The 21,752-nt window shown below is 49.4% G+C and overlaps 1 protein-coding gene across 1 annotated transcript in view; it reads left to right on the forward strand.

Annotated features, from left to right (window-relative positions):
- Positions 1-21,752, forward strand: part of tmtc2b (transmembrane O-mannosyltransferase targeting cadherins 2b) — a 131,457-nt gene that overhangs the window by 105,296 nt on the left and 4,409 nt on the right. The window contains exons 10-11 of the mRNA XM_048257001.1: positions 9,819-9,933; positions 16,266-16,329. Coding sequence (XP_048112958.1) covers positions 9,819-9,933; positions 16,266-16,329 — 179 coding nt within the window. The remainder of the gene's footprint in view (positions 1-9,818; positions 9,934-16,265; positions 16,330-21,752) is intronic.

The raw sequence follows: 21,752 nt of genomic DNA on the forward strand, positions 1-21,752 counted from the left end.
TAACCCTTAGAACCCGATTGACGCAAAGTGCGTCAAAAAACACACCCTTTCTTCTCTGTTACATTGCTCCGCGGCTGTTCATCGCAGCGAGATGAAACCTTTATAGCATGACAGAGAAGAAGTGGGGCTTTCCAACGAGACCACACACTTGTCTGTACGATGAAGTATGAAAAAATTATGAAATTAAATCAAATAGCATCATATTTACAGTCTATACTTCTCGGCGTTCACCTGCGCACCCATTACTCTCGTTTGAATTACTCGCGAACCCGTGATCGCATAGATATGGCAAGCATATCAGATGAACGAGGAGACACAGGGCTATCCATTGGTACCATGTATATTGATCCTTCTGGCTTATAAAAACAGACAAAGTGACTGCAAAATATTAACGTCATGTACACAAACCAAGCTGCACATCCATTACTCTCGTTTGAATTACTCGCGGACCCGTGATCGGATCGATATGCCACGCATGTCAGATGAAAGAGGAGACACAGAGCTATCATTTGATACCAAGTACATCCTTCTGGGTTATAAACCAGACGAAGTGACGGCAAAGTAATAACTTCATATAGCTGGACTTACCCCACGTTTTTGTCTGTTTTTGTGGCAAAGCATGTTTATAATCCAACACTATCGTGTGTTTCTCTACAGCAAAGCATGTTCATAATCCGGTTTTGAGATCCTAGCAAATTCCTGCATGACATCCAATTCAAGGCTCACATTGCATCCCAATTTGTTGAACAAAGAAACACCTTTTTTGCCTTTACTTTGTTCATGGCAATGCAGTAAAAAGTTGAGAATCATTATGGCACACATGCTAACACGCAAACTTGGGTCAAGTCAGGTCCGATCAGTTTGTGTCATAGATATGGAGCGCAGAAAGGTCATTTTTCATCACTAAATAAAAAATGGCATTTATTTCCATAAATCACACACCACATATTTCTGTAAATTGCTCAGCCCCAGAGTATCCCTCCAACATGGCAATTATATTGCCCGATTTTAATTCTTTAAAAATCAAAATAAAATACATGACATGATGGCAGATCTGGATAGCCTAGACTCTGCTGAAAAAAACAATATATAATATGTGTGTGTGGCACTCACAATGACCAGAATAAATACTTATGAATAAAGGTAGTGAAAATGCCCTAAAAACAGCTTCTAAGGGTTCTAAGGGTTAAAGACAGAGTGCCTTAGTTTTTTGTCTTGGGTGTTACCAGCTACCTGCCGGGATTCTGTGATCTTCATGTGTGGTGGAGGACAAAACACACAAGGCATTTGGTCCAGCGTTGATAAATGCACATTCTGACAGGCTCGGACGCAGCTTCCTCTCCCTGGCCTGCTGTAGTAATTAACATGCGTGTGTGAATGTGCCTCTGTGAGATGAGATGTTATATGTTATTTGCAGACTTCAGCCTTTGGGGTGTTTAGATTACCAATAGGAAGAAGCTAATTCATTAAATCAAATCAAGCAGTCTCTGTGCCCGGACTGTTGGTGCATTACAGGAGCACGCACACACACACACGCCCACGCCCCACACACACACACACAGAGAGACATGCTGAGCTATTTGAAAACCCCAGGACAGTTGACATGTCACGGTTCAGACAGACGACCAGAGGACCACAATTGCGTCACACCAGAAAGTTTATTAAACTTAAGGAAAAGGGAAGTAGGGAGGAGTGAAGGCTCCAGGGGTTACTGGGAATAACCGGATTCCGCCCAATGCGCTGGGTCTGTGTGCCCCCAGTGGTGAGCGCACGTCCTATGACGACGGTGGTGGGTGGTCCGGAAGTCCTGGGGGGAACACAGACACAACGGGCCGGATGAAACAAGGCAGAAGCACAGTTCAAAGGGAGATCCAAATTCAAGTGAGTAGTAGCAAGGCAGAAGGCTGGTCGAGTTACCGGATCGAGAAAGAGTAGTCAGGAGTCGCTACGGCAGAAAGCAGGTCTGGTTCTCTGGGGCAGAAGAGTACCCCAAGATTCAGGCAGGTCCAGGGTCACAAAACAAGAGTGAGCCAGAAGCGCTGAAAGCAAACAGGTTCCGTGAGCTTTGCAGACGATCTGACAAAGGAGGAGCTGGGAAAGACAGGGCTTTAAATACTGGGGAGAGGGTTAGTGGGTAAATGCAGCGCAGCTGGCAGAGTAATTAGGAGCAGAGCAAGGCAGGGACAGGTGGAGCTAGTTAGGCTGAGTAGAGAGGGTGAGCAGAGTGGAAGATAGTGGAAACCAATTAGCGTGGTGGTAACCCGTGGAGTGAGAGGGCTCATGACAACCCAAGGGGCGGGCCCCCAGAAGTCCCAAGAGCAACACCACTGGGCGGGAGGAGGGGAGCCGGAGGATGGGCTAGAACCCTCGAGGCGGTCCAGTGAACGTCCTCATCCTCGGGAGGAAGCCGGAGGGTCGTGGGTCGAGATGGGACAGGTCCAGACAGGGTCAGTGCACAGGACGGGGAAGCTGGGCGGGCAGGGCCGGTTAGGGGACCCCTCTGCCCCCTGAGCAATGCAGGTTGATCAGGATGCGTTGGTGGAAGTTGGTGAGTGTAGGAGTCCTATCCACAACTGGACTAGCTGGCACCCAGGTCCTTTTCCTCAGGTCCATAGCCCTCCCAGTCAATGAGGTACTGGAGGCCCCTACCCCTCTCCTGGACAAGCAGGCGTGAGGGACGGTGTAAACCAGACCACCATCGGCGAGCCGTGGAGGAGGAGGACAAAGGCGCAGCAGGGACCAGCGGACTCATGAATGGGCTTAATCTTAGACACATGGAAAGTGGGTGCACCCTCATGGAATTAGGCAGTTGGAGCCAGAACAGCAGTTGGGCTAATCACTCTTCACGATAGGGAATGGGCCAAGGAACCGAGGGTGCCAGCTGCGACTCCACCCTGAGTAGCGGTTAGCCGATGACAACCACACCCTTTGACCAACATGGTAGGTGGGAACCGGAATTCTCCGGCCCAGTTGGCGGTAGTGTAGCTGGCAGCGGATCTGAGGAGTGTGGCTCGGGCTTGTGACCAGGTGCGGCGACATGTCGGCGGGCAAAAGCAAGTGCAGATGAGCCGTAACCTCCCCTTCCTGGCTGGCAAATAGAGGCTGGGTATGCATAACACATTGGAGGACATACGATGGCAGAGCAGGTCAGAGAATTGTGTAAATGCTCTACCCATGTCCAATTGCTGCGACCAGGAGTGGGGGTTCGCGTGGTCATGCATCGCAGTGCCTTCGAGCTCCTGATTGCCGCTCTGACTGCCCATTGGATTGGGATGGAATCCGGAAGTCAGACTGACTGTGGCTCCCAGCGAATGACAGAACTCCTTCCAAAGGCGGAGGAGAATTGTGGAGCCACGGTCAAACTACATCAACTGGCAGTCCGTGGATCCGGAGGACGTGTTCCAGGACACCTGGGCGGTCTCCTTGGCGGTTAGGAGCTTGGGGAGGGAAAAGTGCCATCTTGCTGAATCGGTCAGCTATATGGTGAGAATAGCCGGTCATGCCACTTGAAGGGGCAGCCCGGCGGCAAAGTCAAGAGGCGATGTGAGACCAGGGACGATCTGGGCACAGGCAGGGCTGCAGCAATCCCGGCTGGGGGGGCTGGCAGGACGACTTGTGTTGGTTGCAGATGGGGCAGGCTTGGGCCGAATTCCGTACATCCCTTCTCAGAGGGCCACAGAACCTCTGGTGAGCAGGTTATAAGTCTGAGGTGGAGCCAGGGTGACAAGCTAGGGGCGGGGAGTCATGTCACTGAATGACCTGGGACCTCAGGTTTTGAGGGGACAAGAGTCCAGCTGGGCAAGCGCTGGGACCTGGCTGGTTACGGAAGCTTCCAGCACCTGAGCCTCAACAGCCCAGGTCCAGAGCTGCTTTCACGATGCAGGGACTTAGCAGAATCGACACAGGATCCTTGGAGGGTGTCATCCTTCTGGAATTGGCCGGGGAGGCGTCTGGCAGTGTTGCGTGATCCAGGCGGTATGACAGAGTGAAATTAAATCTGGTGAAGAACAGGGCCCAGCGGAACTGGGATTCAACCGTTTGGCCCGTCGCGGATGTAAGTTCTTATGATCAGTCCAAGCGAAATGGAATAGTGGACCCTCCAGCCAGTGGCCTTCCTCCTCCAGGCAAGCTGCAGCCAGCAGCTCGGTTCCCTATGCGTGAATTGCACTCAGAGGGACAACCCGGCGTGAGAAAAAGAGCACAGGGATGGAGCTTCCTATCCTCCGCCTTATTACTGAGAAATCCACAGCACCAACTCCCACATCCGGCGTCCACCTCCACAATGGTGCGGTCCACATCAGGCATCTGGAGGATAGAGGCCAGTGGGCAAGAGGTACTGAAGGCTTTGGCCGGCTGGGGTCAGAGTGAAGGGTTGCTTGGTGCTGGTTAGAGCAGTGAGAGGGCAGCAATGGTACTGTAGTTCGGATAAACTTTCTATAGAAGTTAGCAAACCCCAGCTGTTGCAGCTTCTTTCTGTTCTCGGAACTGGCCATGGAAAGTGACTGCTGATATTTTGGCAGGATCCATCTGGATACTTCCCTCTGCCACTATGTACCCCAGGAGGCCACTGTCTTGGCGTGAAACTCACATTTCTCTGCCTTGGCGTGAAATTCTCAGGAGGCGATGAAGGACTTGCTGGACATGGCCGGGTGTGTTCCAGACAGGTTTCTGGAGTAGATTAAGATGTCATCAGGTAGCAGACAAACTTGTTAACATGTCCCGCCTTTATCATTCACTAGAGCCTGGAGACACAGCAGGAGCATTGAGGCCAAAGGCATAACCAGATACTCGTAGTGGCTTGTTGGTGTATTGAATGCGGTTTGTTCATCTCCCTCCCGGGATCCGCACTAGGTGGTAAAGCGTTTCTGAAAGAGATCCAACTTGAAGGTAAAACAGTGGCTCCTGGAGCAACTCAAAGAGCAGAGGTGAGCAGAGGCAGAGGGTAGCGGTTCTTCACTGTGATGGCGTTGAGTCCCTGTGAGCCGATGCAGGCCCGAAGAGATCCGTCCTTCTTCCCCACAAAGAAGAAGCCAGCACCAGCAGGAGATGAAGATGGACCAGTTAATCCCTGCTTGGACAGAAGTCGTTGATGTAGTCCTCCATGGACCCAGCTAACAGGAGCAGACAGCTTGAATAAGGCAGCCGGGAGGGAGCCGTTCCAGGAAGGTGATAGCACAGTCGTGCGGTCGGTGAGGGCAGAGTGTGGCTCTTGCTGTTAAACACTTCTCTGAGACCATGTGGTAGCATTCTGGGACGTGGAGAGGTCAGGGCGGAGTTAGTGGGTACTGGCGAGGGTAGATGCGGCAGCAAGCAGGCAGGTTAGGTGGCAGTCCTCTCCCCCACTCCCCAGTCACCCCGGTCACCCAGTGAGGCACAAGGTTGTGCGAGACCATGGGTAACCCAGGATGAGGGGTTGGCCTGGAGAAAGGAGCAAGGTGAAGCTGGATAGTTTCTTGATGGTTTCGGACAGACCCATGAGGGTGGGGGCGTGACATGAGTGACCCGATCCCGAGTAAGTGTCCGTCCAGTGCCGGGCAGGAATAGGAGGTGTCAAACGGTGGTTCTCCAGTCCCAGTTGGCGTGCCAGCAGTGTCCATTATGTTGGCTTAGGCGCCAGAATGCCAGAGCAGCCAGGGTGTGAGTTGAGTCAGAGAGGAGGTGAACCTGCAGCAGGGGTTTGCGGTGGGAGGACTGGATGGTCATTGAAAGAGCTCCAGCGGACTCTCTATGCCCGGTGAGCGACCTTTAAAAGGGTGAGTTACCCACCCGATGTCATCACCTCACAATAGAGCAGAGTTTGAGGTGAAGCTGGCTCTGCAGGAGTGAGAGGCTGCGCCCAATCTCCATGGGCTCCAGACTGGTCAAGCTGGCTTGGGTGAGTGGCAGTAGATGACAGGAGCCCGGTCGGATCTCTCGAGATACCCGGTGGTTGGTGGACAGCCCCCTCTCCGCGACGACAGGTCTGTATCCTTCTGTCGATCCGGACAGTCAGTGCGATGGCTTCATCAAAGAGTGGGAAGGCAGTTCATGGGAGATAACTTCGTCCCTTGATATAGTTAGCCAAGCTATGGAAAACGCGTCCACCAATGATGGTGTGTTCCAAGGCTTCGTCTTGCCAGGGTTAGTCGATGGAATAGTCTGCGACTGTACGTCTACCTTGTCGAATACTGAACAGTTCACAGAGGCCTCTGCGGTTGGTGAATCCAGGGTAAACACCTTCAGCATCTCCTCAGCAAACAGGTCGGTTGCACATCGCGGGGTTTGGCGTTAGTCTGCTGTTCCCCAGAGTGAGCTCAGCCCGTCAGGTAGTGATAGCATACTGCTGGCCCCTTCCGTGGCGAAGGTCCTTGGCTGCAAGGAGAACTGAAGTCGGCAGCTAGTCAGGAATGGCGGACCTGGGTTGAATACCATACCGTTGAACGCTGGGTTTCCAATCTTGGGTTCGGAGCAGCTGCTGCAATGACCGGAGGCAGGTAACTTTCGGGGCAGGGCTGGTGGGCGAACTGCCTGGAACTGGGCGATTGGGGCCCCGGAGTAGCTGGGAGTAAAAGGTGAGTGAGAGTTGGATGATCATGGCGAGTTGTTGTTGCTGTGGAGACTGCTGCTGGTGCTGCTGGAACTGATGCTGTTGGTGGCAGGCCTGACAGGGAGGTGATGTGCTTGCAGCTCATGCGGGCTAGCCCCTCTCCAGTGTGTTCCAGGCGTTGCATGGCGGTGGGTTGCTCAGGTTAAACCGGTTTCCAGTAATGGGAAGTGTGGCTAGTCCATGATGGTCAGATCGTACTGTCCGCCGGTTCAGACAGGCGACCAGAGGACCTGGTGCGTCACCAGAAAGTTTATTAAACTTAAGGGGAAAGGTAGGGAGTGAGTGAAGGCTCCAGGGTTACTGGGAATAACGGGATTCGATCCAATGCGGCTGGGTCTGTGTGCCCCAGTGGCAGCGTCGTCCTATGGCGGCCGGTGGTGGGTGGTCGGAAGTCCTGGGGGAACACAGACACAGCGAAGCGGATGAAACAAGGCAAGTACAGTTCAGGGAGATCAAATTAAGTAGTATAGGGCAGAAGGCTGGTCAGAGTTACGGGATGAAGGTAGTCCAGGAGTCGTTCACACGGCCAGAAAGCAGGTCTGGTTCTCTGGGGCAGAAGAGTATCAAGATTCAAGGCGGAGTCAGGGTCACAAAACAAGAGTGAGCCAGAGCGGCAAACCTGGAGTTCGAGGTGTGTGAGCTTTGCGAACTTGATCTGACAAAGGAGAGCTGAAAGACAGGGCTTTAAATACTGGGAGAGGTTGATGGGTAATGCGAAGCGCAGCTGGCAAGTGATGACAGAGCAGAGCAGGGACGGGTGGAGCTGGATTAGGCTGAGTAGAGAGTGGTGAGCAGAGTGGAGATGGTGGAAGCAATTAGGTGGTAACCCGGTGGAGTGAGAGGGCTCATGACATGACTATGCTTTTGCGCTCACAAACAAGTGGTTCCCATAAAAAAAGAATGGCCATAAAAGCATCTCTTGTCAGTTTATACACATAATATTTGTTATAACATTTTTATTCATAATAAAAAATAAGTTATTTCCCTGGTGATATTAATCCAAACAGCCATCAGACCAGTGGACGAGATCCTGTTTGTTCAGTCTGCTTACTAGTGGGCACACCCTTGACCTTCAGGTTGTTATGGAAACGTGTTCATCAGCAGCCCTCCTGGACACAGGCCCGTTTCCACAGGGATGGGGCAGGTGTGTCCCCCAACTGTGTTCGGAGCAGACCTGTGGAACCAGCCTGTGGACCGAAGTGTTTCTGCAGCCGTGGCTGAATGTTTGGCTCCAGTTCTGCGATACTGGCTGACCTCTTCAGCTATCCATCTACCTGTCTTTCTTTCCTCTCTCTATCTACCACTCTGTTTTTCCACTATCTATCTCTACCTTTCTCCATCTACCTTTCTGTCTACCTCTCTCTTTCTTTCCTCTCTCAATCTGCCGTTCTTTTCCCATTATTTATCTACCTCTGCCTTTCCTCTCTCTGTCTTTCCAGTAGCGGTCTTATTCTCTCTTTCTCTCTCTCTCTCTCTCTCTCTCTCTCTCTCTCTCTCTCTCTCTCTCTCTCTCTCTCTCTCTCTCCTTCTCTACCTGCTGAGTGTTTGAGGCTAATGGCTAATCCTACGTGTCTGTCACACACTGCTGGACGATCTCCGACGGCGGGCTCGCGTAAAGGCCAGCTGATAAAGATGATCCCTCGCTTCCTCTCTTTGTTCGAGAGGAGCTACAGGATCTGCGGGGAAGCGTGTGTGACGTGGCCGATGCGTGTGTGCCTCCAGCTCCGGCGACCTCGCCCTCCGCAGCAGCGCCTCACTGCGAACCTCTCAGGTCAATCAGCTAGGCTGTATTTCTGTCACACAGTAACAGGCGCTTGCGTAAATATTTCGCTGTAGACCTTGAGGAAAGGTGCTTTGGCTCACGATTGCTTATTTTCACATTCCGTGTTAACCCCTCGACGCTGAAACGGCCCTCTGAAAACATTTCGGCTGAATAAAAGCAGACAGCTTTTATTTTAATTCAAGCTGACTAATTTCCCCGAATGGAAGTGCCATTTATGTTACCCAAAACACGCTGCCAACAAGTGATGAATGGGTTGTGAAGGAGGAGATTGGTGGCCGTAAGCTGAAATAGCCGGAGCTAGAGCTGCTGTTGGCTCGGAGCAAGGTGAGACGAACCCAAGCCGTCGTTCAAAGTGTCCTCGGCGACCCAGAGGTGTTGAGTAAACGCCGCAAACGTTGTCAGCTGTGGCCGGCCAGCACAGCGTGGCAGGTTGTCTTACCCGCACCCTCTCCCCAAACACACACACAAACACACACACACTCACTCACTCACTCACTCACACACACACACAGACTACACAGACTACACGGCCTCCATGGCAGGGCTGCAGGGGCCTAGCGAGGTTCTCTCCTTTCCCCCGTGCTGGCGCTCAGGAAGGTCTCCCTGGTTTGGTCTGCGCTCCGCTCCACTGTGCAGAGACTGAAGCAGAAGCTGCACTGGGCTGGACTGCACTGGAGTGGGCTGGACTGGGCTGGACTAGGCTGGAGTGGGCTGGGCTGGGGCGAACAGGAGCGCGGTTGGGCTGAGGGAGCTGACCAAAGTCAACAGGGGTTTGATTTCCAGTAAAAACCTGTCCCTCCGCAGCCCCTCTCCCACCATTCCTCACACCCATACACACACACACAGACACACACAGAAACACACACACACACACGCACAGAGATACACATACACTCTATCTGTCTCTCTCTCTTTCACACACACACACACACACACACACACATGCACACAATATTCTCCCAGCTCCCTCTTTTCCTGTTCTCTTATTCCAACACACACACACACATATACACACACACACACACTCTCTCTCCCACATAAATACACACTCACTCATCACAGACACACACCACCTCTCTCCTGGTGACCGCAGAGGACCCCCAACGCTGCTCTGTCCGATAAGCCCACTGGAGGAGCGGGGCGGTACGTTCAGAGGAACCGCTTATCTGCTCATCTGAATGGAGCAAATGGGCTGTGACCGTGCCCGTGCAGGCCCGTGCAGGCCACAGCGTAATCGCCCCCTAATATCTTGTGTTGCAGCAAATTATTATTATGGGGGGGCAAACGAGATTGGCTGCTGCCCCAGGCCAAGAGCAATAACTCTGTCCCTAAAAAGAAAAATGTATGCCCTCTCTCTCTCTCTCTCTCTCTCTCTCTCTCCCTCTCTCTCGTTCTCTCTCCCTCTTTCTCTCCCTCGCTCCTTTTCCTCTCCTGTCTTTTGGCTCGCAGGTCAGTTTTTGTTGGAAGAGTCGCGTTTGCTGGAGGCTGCGGGAATGGCGGAGAAGGCAGCACGCCTGGACAGCGGGGAGTTTGATGTGGTGTTCAGCGCGGCTCACATGCTCAGGTCGGTCTCTGTTAACTCGGCCGCGTTTATAAACCCTTTATAAACCCTTCATAAAGCAGCTGTTAATGACTTTACAAACTGTTTATGGAGTGAGAAGAGAGAACTGCTGCGATCGCTGGCCGCTGCTCCGGCCGCGTGCTGGCTACAGACTCTCCGTAAAAAAGACAAAGCGTATAAAATATCAATAAATGCCTGGACAAATTAAAGTGAGCTCGGGATATATTAGTCAGATGGTTATGGATATTAGTGAGAGGGGTAGGGTATTGCAGTGTTTGTCAGCGGTTGTCAGTGGTTGCCAGTGCCAGTAATGAGGCCGGACTTTAGTTTTAAATTCCCCTCACTAATACACAAACAGGCAGGACTGCAAAAGAGCGCACAAACACGCATACAGGACCTCTTAACACACAGAAGTACTCTGGTCTGTCACAGACACACATGGGCCTGTTAGAGCACACTCTCTCGCTCTCTCTCTCTCTCTTTTCTCTCTCTTTCTCTCTCTCTCTCTCTCACTTTCCTCTGTCTCTCTCCCTTTTCTCTCATTCTCTCCTCTCCTCTCTCTCTCTCTCTTTCTCTCTCTCTTTCTTTCTCTCTCTCTTCTCTCTCTCTCTCTCTCTCTCTCTCACTTTCACTCTCTCTCTCTCACTTTCTCTCATTCTCTCTCTCTCTCTCTCTCTTTCTCTCTCATGTGCACACACACACACACACACAGGGACTTGTCTATTACTGCTTTATGTCTGACTGCAGGCACATGGAAGCATAAACGAACTACCACTACTCTGTGTGTGTTGGCCTACCTATCAGACATCGCTCGCTTCAACCCTCTGCAACACAGGACCTACTGGGTGTGTTGGCCTGCACTGTGAGACATCGCTAACCTTCTGCAACACAGAGACCTGCACAATCAGTGTGTTGGCTACTGTCAGGCTTATCGCCCCAACCTTCTGCCTTCAAGGACCTACTGTGTGTGTTATTCCTGTAGACATACCGCTTCAACAGCTACCAACCTGAGACCACTGCAGCCAGTGTGTTGGCCTACTGTAGACATACGCTAACCTTCTGCAACACAGAGACCTACTGTGTGTGTTAGCCTACTGTAGACATACGCTATGCTAACTCTTTGCAGCACAGAGACCACAGAGACAGTGATCTGATGTGGCTGTTACTTTAGATGGGCGATGACTTTGGTGAAGCACATACTCTGGCTGTGTGAATGGAGAGCACTGAGGATACATTGCGGGAACAATCATCTGGATCTTTCTTTGTTTTCTCTGGTTTCGTCCATGTTTCTGTTCTTTCTTGTTTTTCGTCTTTGTCTTTCTACTCAGTTTATTTTTTTCCTCACTTTGAACACTCTCACTTACTCTCTCACACACACACACACACACAAACACACACACTCACATACACACATAAACTCCCTGCTCCCTATCTGGCTTTTTTTCGCTCCATTTCTCTTGCCGTCTGACTCTCACATTTTCTGTCTGTCACTTTTGTGTCTTTTCGCCTCTCTGCGTCTCTTGGCTTTGAAAGTGTTGCTTACCCTCTCTCTCTAATTCAGTCTCACTGTTTTCTTCCATTCTCTCCTTTATCTATTCTATTCTGCACAAACAAGTAGTCTGTTCTTTTTTATGTGTTCCTTTCTTTCTTCCTTTCTTTCTTTCTTTCTTTCTTTCTTTCTTTCTATTTATATTTCTCTCTATCTATATATCTATCTATCTATCTATCTATCAATCCATTCATTCTGTGTGTGTGTGTGTTGTGTGTGTGTGTTCTGTGTGTTGTGTGTGTCTGTGTGTGTGTGTGTGTGTGTGTGTGTGTGTGTGTGTGTGTTCTGTGTCTCTTTCTCACACTCTGGTCTCTGTGTGCCACCTATCAGTTTCCATATCAACACAGTACACTCCGTAGTGAGTCACAGACGCCTGCCTCAGGAAGCCACAAGCTGTTCAGTGTGAGCGCACCACAACACAGAGAGGCTCAAAGATCCCAAACACTACACACTGCCAATGTGGGACTGTGTGTTTGTGTGTGTGCGTGTGTTTGTGTCTGTGTGCGTGTGAGGGCATGTGTGTGCACACTTGTGTTTGTGAGTTAGTGTGTGTGTGTGCGTTTGCATGTCTGTGTGTGTGCTTGTGTGTGTGTGTGTGTGTGTGTGTGTGCGTGTGTGTGTGTGTGCGTGTGTGTGTGTGTGCGTGTGTGCATACGTGCGTATGTTTGCCCAACGGGCCTTGGTGAGCAGCCTGCCATTGATATTACATTACCCTGTTAGGAGGTTTCAGCCCAAAGCCCATCAAAGGGGCCCTGAGCAACTGGTCTGCTTTCTGTTGGCTACTGTACCCCTCTGGAGGCAGGAGGCAGATCACTGCATCCAACACAACTAGTAGCATTTCACTCCCAACATTTCTCTCTCATTCACTCTGATTTGGATTGGCTAGTTTTAGATTAGATAGTTAGATAGTTGCACACATTTAGTCTCTATTGCTCTCTCTCTCACTCACACACACACACACACACACACACACACACACACACACACACACACAGTCTATCTATGTTTAATGTTCACTATGTCTACAGACGCTATACTAATGTTTTTCTTTATGTCTTTAGATCTTTTTTTTTATCCACCAAAATGGTATATTATTCCAGCAGGTCTGGGCTTTGAGCCGCTGAATATATGTTCAGGTGTGCTGTGGCTTTCCAAATGGGCCGTCAGTGCTCATACAGACCCCGCTGGATGATGTTCAGCTGCTCTTGGAGGGTCTCTCCTCTGCTGGGAGGGTGGTGGGGGTCGGACGGGAGGAGGAGGAGGGGCGGGGGGTGTCGGGGGTTTATGGTGGGGTCCATGAAGGGGCAGACCCCCTGTCCGTTCATTAGGGGCTGTAGTGTAGCTCAGGGTCCTGTCGCTGGCCAGGGGTCAACACGCTTGGACTTGTGCGTCCCCCAGTGTTTGTTTCCAGGCTTCGGAAGAACCCGAGCTGAACGGGCAAAGAAGAGAGATATATAGAGAGGGAGAAGAGAGGAAGAGAAGGAGCAGTTTAGAGGGAGAGAGAAAAATTTATAGAGATAGAGTGGAAGAGAATTTATGAGAGGTAGAGAGAGAGAAAAGAGAAGGAGAATGAGGGAGAGGGAAGCAGACAGACAGACAGACAGACACGCAGAGAAGGAGAAGGAGAAAGAAAAACAGACAGAAAAACAGACCTCTGAGGAAGTCCTCTCTCTCCAGGGGTCAGTGTCCGTTGGTCCCAACGCCCCCTTCCTCGCCCAGACTCCATGATGCCTCCTGGGGTTCCATGAGCTTCTTTTTCCTCCTCATCACACCCACAGGGGCTGGCAGGGCCAACTGAGCACGCTCAGTATTGAGCTCCCTGGAGCCACGCTAACACTACCATCTCAAGAGCTTAAGCCCAGCTCAAACACACTCCAGCCTCATGTCCCTCTCCCTCACTGTGTGTGTGTGTCTGTGTGTGTGTGGCATGCTTGTGTTTTTTCTTGTTTGTGTGCTAGCATCAGTCGGAGGGTCTTGCCGAAAACTAAACAGATTGCATCTCCCTGCTAAGTGCTTAAGGAGCACATGGTTTTAACATGGTTTAATTTGTTCCCCATAGCCCGTGGACGGAATAAAATCGGTATGTGATGAGTGAAAAACAAAATTATGCCCTCCGGCCCGCCTGCACAAAGCCACAAATCCACAGTTCCACAGCCACATTGGTCCACCAGACTGCGCTTTGTGACAATGGTGTGGCTCGGGACCAACACACAGACTTGTGTGGGTGCAGGACGCCAATGTGAAAATTACGCCCATTATTGAAATGATATTTAATGAATTGTGATGTTGCGGATGACATTCTTAAGGTTCTGGTTAAACACACAGACCAGGCATGTCAGGGGAGGAGAGAGGTTCCATTGTCCAGAATGGATTTCCATTGTACAAAGGAAATGGGGGGAGGAAATAAATTATTTGCTAAGCTCAAGTTTACAGAATGTTATCACTCTGGTCTTCTCTATTTGTTGTCATGAAATTTATTACAGAATTATGTATAGCTATGCTTATTTGAAACTTCCAATGTATACATTGTCTCATCACCCTCAGTTGTGAGTCAACATGTGAACATGTGTTTGCAGTGATACATTAAAGATTTTTATGAACTGATATAACATTTAGAAGGAAACCATATCCTGTCCAACTGAATATCAAAAGTTGTTTGTCAAGGGATGTGTTGGAGTAGTCTTTTTTCCCCAAAGTATTCATATGCATTTTAATGGCCTTGGACCAGAGGCCTTCCCACCATCAACGTGGTTCACAGATATTCCATTGGATAGCCGCCACCATACCATAAAGACTTTTATTAGCCATCAGTGAATGTCATTAACTTTTCTCTCTCAACATTGAAAAATATTCAAATGCTACTTAATTGCTTCCTCCTGTTTTAAAAATGTAGTTGTAATTATGCACTTAAATGATAACCGAAGTCTTTAATTGTATTTTATTTATTTACTTGAACACGAAGAAAAATGGTCAGAGTAGACAAATTAATCAGAAGGCATTTGCTTTGATTAATGTTTATAAGTTTCCCAAGTAAGGCTGAAATTCTCTGAAACATTTGGGGACATGGCAACCTACTTTTCTCGCCTCAAACAATGCGCAGCCTGGAACTGCAAACTCACCAAACTGTTTTATTTTTTCCCCCTGACCTGAATGTGCAATGTCTCTTGTCCTGGTAGCAGGGGGAGAGGAGAGGGGCAGAGAGAGAGAGAAGAGGAGGGAGGGATAGAGAACTCACAGGAGAGGAGAGGAGCAAAGAGAGAAGAGGAGGGAGGAATGAAGGGCGGAGGATTATCTCCTGAAAAAAAAATAGTCCTTCGTTTGACAGGATCTTCTCTCCTCCCAGCTCCAAAAGTGGAGGTACTGGGGTAGATCACTGGCCCTTGTGACTTTGTTTAAGACCTCAGAGCTGTGTTCTTGCACATTCACATTTGAGACTGTTGGAGCAGTGCTTTGATCCTGCTGAATCAGGCGAGAGAGCAAGAGCTATTTTGACCTGCTCCTCTGCGCTGACCTTTCCCAAAGCGGGCCTGAATTGCTTGCCAAGGCGCTGAAGTGCCCTTTGAGCAAGGCACCTAACCCCTCACTGCTCCCCTCGCCGCCCAAGGAAGCAGGCAGCTCACTGCGCCGGGATTAGTGTGTGCTTCACCTCACCTGCTGTTTGTGTTTCACTAATTCACCGATTGGGTTAAATGCAGAAACCAAATTTCCCTCACGGGATCAAAAAAGTATATATACTATATACTATACGAATCAGCCAGACACATAACTTATGTTTAAAAAAAAAAAAAGGTCTCACTCCCAGATGGTATAGCCTCGAAAACCATCTCATGAAAAAGACAAAAATAAATACATTACTGAAAAGACTAGTGCAGCAGAGGCTGTGCGCTGCAAATCAGTTCAACCAGCCGGCCATGGATGAAGCTGTCGTCCTGTTGCTGTGGGAGTCAAGGTCAGCGGGCTGCCCCGTAATCGCTATAACCCTGGCCTCTGAGGCCAGAAATTGTTCTCACTGTCACCAGCGCTGTCACAGTTAAAATGTGACGAGACAATTGTTACCACCGCACACATGTGGACCCCCACTAACACACACACACACACACACCTGTAGATGTCTGCTGAGCCTGTGTTACAGGTCAGACTTATAAAAGGGAGACATTGTAGCCGAAGATAGAGGTGTAGAAAACGAGGCAGAATAAGGGCCAGTAAAGAAGAGCTTGCCCAGACACCACATGAGCATATGGAAGAGATCCAGTGTCTTGTCTGGGGATTTTTATGGTCACACATGCAGATGAGAAAATAGGTCCACTCTTTTGAGATAAGGCGCAGAAGGCTGTTTGGTCCTTCTTGCTGCCGCTACTGCAGAGGAAATGGCTTTTAAAGATGGCTGTTTATTTACTCCAGCTCTGCCCTAATCCATTAGTAGCCTGAGCTCAGGCTGGGCTGTGGTGTGAGAGAGTTGGACAATTGCACAGTTGTTTTGCCAACTGTTAAGGCGGAGTCTGATGGCTGTCAGTCCGAATGACCCCAGAGGTCACCGGGCTCAAATCAGGAAGTAAGTGGTTTGGGTTGTGAGGTAGTTATCCTGTGGTCACTGTCTAGTTAAAACATCTCCTGGATGCCATGAAGGTTTTATGACCTCAACTCTCTTCCTCTCTCTCTCTCTCTCTCTCTCTCTCTCTCTCTCTCTCTGTCTGCCGGATCTCCAGAAACCATGCAGCTGATGCCAGGCTTTCTCATACAGCTACAGAGCGGCGTAATGATTGCTGTTTTCTTTTTTACTTCGCAGGCAAGCCAGCCTGAATGACGCCGCAGAGAAGTATTACGGCCAAGCAGCCAGCCTGCGACCCAATGTGAGTATGACTGGGACTCGCTAAGCTTACTTCACCAAACCCACTGCCAGACTGCTCTGGACAGGATAACACCGCTGTTAACCAAAACCCATTTTCAGCCCTCCCTGGATAGGATGAGACTGCCATTAAGCATAAATCCTCTTCAGGTCTTGGTGATTTCCCTTAAGTGCTCCGCAAATAGGCGCCGACACAAGTGCGCCAGACACATCAGCGCCGGAATTTTTTAACTGGCAAGCACGGGATAAACAAGCACGGGATAAACATGGGATTTTATGGAGCCGTGGCGACAAAATAGAACTGAAATGTAATCTACACAACAGCGGTGGTGGTGTATTGAAAATAATGTAATCTAATGTAATCGACTGTCAAAAGCGGAATGCGCCGCACTCATGTTTATGGCGATGTAAGTGCTTAAATGTGTGAATTGGCACAACCCAGAAGTGTACCGTAAGTAAGTGGTGAAGGCAACTGGTTCAGTGTAGGATGGAGTTAAATATTTGTTTCTCTGAACCTTCCGCTCTGAATGTCCAGTATGACTATAACAGCTACTCCCGTCCAGCCGTAAACTGCATGACTGTGCCAGACAGCCCTATAAGAGTCATGGCCAACTTGGAAATAAATCAGATTCTAGTATTCAATGCATTCAGCAAGCCACTCCTGAGACCAGTCTATATGGCTGACGTGTGTCACGCATCATTATACTGTAAGACAGTGTGAGGGATGAGGCAATGACAAGTGCCTCTCGTCATGAAAACCCAGGCGGCTTTACTACTGGGAAGGTCATGCTCTCTCTTGACCTTAGGTGACCTTGACCCTGCTGGTTAGTTCCCCAGAAGAGCTAACGTTTTAACCCTTAAAGGAGTACCGTCACACCGGTGTGACGGGAATGTTGAGAAATGAACATTCTAAAGAATATCTGGGTTCATTGAATTCAACATAGAATTTTAGAACCTTCAATTGTTGCGGAACTTAGAATGTTCAAAATGGATGAGTCACATCGTGGATGCATTCATGTGTCTCTGCTGGCTCCCGCGTGCACAGCGAGGTCTGCACAGTGTCAGGGTTACTCTGCAGAACAGCCAGGCCACGCCAGGTGGTTTTGAGATGTCTGTGCACATACTCACACACACACACTCGTACACACTGGCACATACACACTCAGACACACACACACACACACACTCGTACACACAGGCACATACACACTCAGGCACACACTCAGGCACACACACACGCACACACGCACTCATACACACAGGCACAGACCCACACTCAGGCACACTCATATACACAAGCACATACACACTTAGGCACACACGCACACACTCATACACACAGGCAGACGCATTCATACACATAGGCACATACACACTCAGGCAAACACAGACACATACACACTCGGGGACACACACTCATACACACAGACACATACACACTCAGGCACACTAACTTGCACACACAGGCACATACACACTCAGGCACACACACGGACACACTCGTACACTCAGGCACATACTATACACAGTTAGACACACACAGTCATGCACAGACGCACTCAGGCACACACACACAGACACACTCTTCTATATACACACACACACACTATACACATATATCTACAAAATGTACAAAAGCATATACACATAGACACAGAAACATGCACACACTTGGAAATGGATACATGCGCGCGCGCACACACACACACACACACACACACACACACACACACACACACACACAATTAGATGTGGAAATACACACTCACATACAAACTCCTGCACTCACAATTGTACACACATATACAAGGTTACACACTCATGCACAGACACAAATGACCACACACACATGGAGCTCCTTCTCCACGGCCTTCAGTGTCTGTCATTAGCGTGCTGAAGGCCCAGGTCTGCTGTGAAGCTTCCCGGGGTGGGAGGGCAGGGGAGGGGAGATAGAGGGGGCAAGAGTTTGTTTGCACAGTGTCCATGGGTGCTTGAAAGGACCCTGGAAAAGTACAAACGCTCAGCAGGCCACACCACAGCCGGACGCACACGAGCCGCCGAGCGCCCGATTTGTTTGAAATGTTCGAGCACGTGTCAGGAGCCCCTCTCGGCTTCACGCGTCAGAGGAGAAATCACTTACTTCAAAAAGATAACGGATGCCTGGAAAATCTCATAACAGAAACAGAAACCTACCCCTCGGAAGAGGGGGAGATGATCAGCTTGCATTTGTTCGGAAGAACTTACTACAGCCTCTCCACTGCAGCCTGCACACACACACAGACATTTTTTTTGGGGGGGGTGGTCTTGAGAGGAGTTGAACGTGCAGTCCATGCTAACTTAGTCATCTGAGTTCAGGGACGACATTACATAGTTTTCCAACGTGGTCAGCTCTTTGTGGCGTGCCAGTTATGAAATCACGATAACAGCAATGTTTCCTAACTCTCCCCTGACCACACACATACATACATACACACACACACACTCTAAGTTTACCCAGCTTGGACCCTCCTGAGGCTGTGCTGTTTTTTGACAGGTGTTTTTATATAACGGCTCAGCACTCGCGCAGTTATGCAACTTTGGCTATGAATTGTACAGTGGCTCAGTATTCTGTACTGTTCAGAGACTGGAAAGCAATGCAGTAATCAAAGACACACGTGTGTGTGTGTGTGTGTGTGTGTGTGTGTGTACTAGTCTACCGTGTCCAGACTGAGGAACACTGAGGAGGAGGTCAGGGGGAGCCGTGACGCCTGAACATGTTTATTTCATACAAGGGAGGGAGTCATCCACAACAATCTTTGGCCTCCTCCTATTGGCTGTTAGATGAGGCATCGCGTGCCACAACAAAGTGGCCTGTTTCTCGGCTGGGTTTGTTGATGCACACATGCAAATGAATAGCAAAGCAACCTGCCAAAAACTGCTCTTTAGCTGATCAAAGAGCACTAATGTACTATTTTCCCAGTGTCACGACAGGGTCTTTTGTTTTTCGGATCAGACAACACATCTTAAGAGCAGGTGTGTGTGTGTGTGTGTGTGTGTATATGTGTTTACATAATAATACTGTAATGATTGAGCAAACCAAATTGTCGATTTGGGCTGATTGCATCCACTGCCCCTGATGGTAGAACTGCTCCAGCATTACAAGATGAGTGGTTTATCAATCAGAGAGAACTTCAGACAGAGACATGCCTGTATAGCATATGGTATGTTTAACAGACAAATGCATGTATAGCATATGGTGTGTTTAACAGACACACACGTCCCCAGTGTGCTGTACCCTCTTCCTCCAGTCAGTGTGCAAGAGGGATTCAGAGATGAGATCAGCTTTATTATTTCCAGTTTTAGTAAAAAAAAAAAAAAATACTAATAAAAATAAAATCTGCATGCCCAAAAGGTTGATTCAGACTTTATGGCCAAGGGCTTGACCAAAATGGGTGAGTTATTAGCCCTTTGTGATTAGCTTGTGCTAGCTTCTTTGAGAATTGCACAAGAGTGCATGCACATAAAAAAAACAGATTCCAAGGTTTTGGAGGGGGTGATTATCGAAGTGGCCGCAGTTTACGCCTCTGATGTGAGTTGCTCTCTCCTTTGAAGTGCTCTCTCCTCATCAGATCCCTGCGTGAGCACGACTGAATGGAGGTCTGGAGGCATGGAGGGTCGGGGGGTGGGGGTGTCAGCTGTTTTGGAGCAGCTGTTTCTGCAGAGGTCACATAATGCGGGCCACATCTGGAGAGGCCACTGGATCTGCATGCCAGAGGAGGAGGGGAGGAGGGGGGCAGAAAGAGTTTAGAAGCTAGAGGGTTTAAAGGAAGTTATGAAGTGGATTGCTCTCTCACTCAATCACTCACACTCTCTTTCTCTCTCTCTCTCTCTCCCCCCCCTCTTTCAGACACACACACTAACACTCTCTCTCTCTCTCTCTCTCTCTCTCTCTCACACACACACACACACACACACACACACACACACACACACACACACACACACACACAAACAAACAATGCTCTTATCTTCAAGTACATAGGAGTAGGTCTGGCTCTAAGACGGTGCAAATGGCATCAACAACATAACAGCTTTGCATGAGCCATGTCATTGAGTTCATATTGCCGTCTTTAGCCCCCCAAACCCTACTCCCACCCCCACTCCCACCCTGCAGCTACACACATGCTGGCCAGCACGCAAATAACCAGCCCGCCACTTCATGTTGATACTCAACAGATTTTAGAGCTTCATACACATTACCTCATCACTAGGCCAGGGAATGTCTCTCACTTGCTAGTGGTGTGCGTGCGTGCGTGCGTGCGCGCTGCGTGTGTGTGTGTGTGTGTGTGTGTGTGTGCGCGTGTGTGTTGTGTGTGTGTGTGTGTGCGTTGTGTGTGGTTGACCTTGCCCTATAAGTAACTGTGGTTTATAACTGCTGCTGTGCTGTACTGGTGGTGAGAACAGAAGCTCACTCTAGCTGCACCTGGTTGCCTTGTGGTTTGGTTGACCACATACTGACTCAGTCCGCCTCCTGTCTACGTATGTGTGTGTGTGTGTGTGTGTGCGCGTGCCGCTGTGATGGTGTCCAGTGCCTCCACCCCCCCCTCCGGCCCCCCTGCAGTGCTGAGGATGTCTCTGTAAATCATTCTCATGCGTACGGCTGCGGGTGCAAACACAGCCAAGGTGTCACATGCTCGCTCTCTCTCTCTCTCTCTCTCTCGCTCTCGCTCTCTCTCTCTCTCTCTCTCTCTCTCTCTCTCTCTATCTCGTTATTTGCATTGTTTATGCATAAAGTTACACTGACTCATTCTCAGTCTCATTCTCAACAGTTTGTCTTATTGGGTGACTTTTTGGAAAACATTTTTGCACCATCAATTGTTTTAATTCCGAATGTGTTATTTTAATTTAAAATTGAATTATAGATTTTGTTTTTTGGGTGGGGGTGTCCTGTGCACTCTCAGTCCTACATCTGTGTCTAGTTGATCCCCAGCCCGCAACATGAGGTTTGACTTCTCGTCGGAGGGTCAGATGCTGGTTAGTTTATGACGGGATTCAACTCCAAATGACCATGATCATCTATTTATATGCAGGCAAGGGAGAAACGAGAGAGGGAAAGCCTAAAGCTGGCAGCCTTCCTGTAATCGTCAATTAAACTTGAGGTTTAAATCTCTAGAGTCGAGGAAACTTTGCAAGCGTGTGTGTGTGTGTGTTCACTGAAACATGGAGCTGTTACTGCTCACTGACTCTTGACACACACAGACACACACACACAAACTGAAAATATTGTCAATTAAATGAATTGAACACATTTGGAAACAGCAACCATCGTGCCGACAACGTTTACTGGTCACCATAGCATCCAAGCACACCACAGCACCCATACATTCGCCTCATGAACACAGACAACGCACTCTGTGTGTTTGTGTGTGTGTGGGGGATTAGCCTTCA

The sequence above is a fragment of the Alosa alosa genome, chromosome 11, assembly GCF_017589495.1.
Source record: "Alosa alosa isolate M-15738 ecotype Scorff River chromosome 11, AALO_Geno_1.1, whole genome shotgun sequence".
In the NCBI taxonomy this organism is placed as follows: Eukaryota; Metazoa; Chordata; class Actinopteri; order Clupeiformes; family Clupeidae; genus Alosa; species Alosa alosa.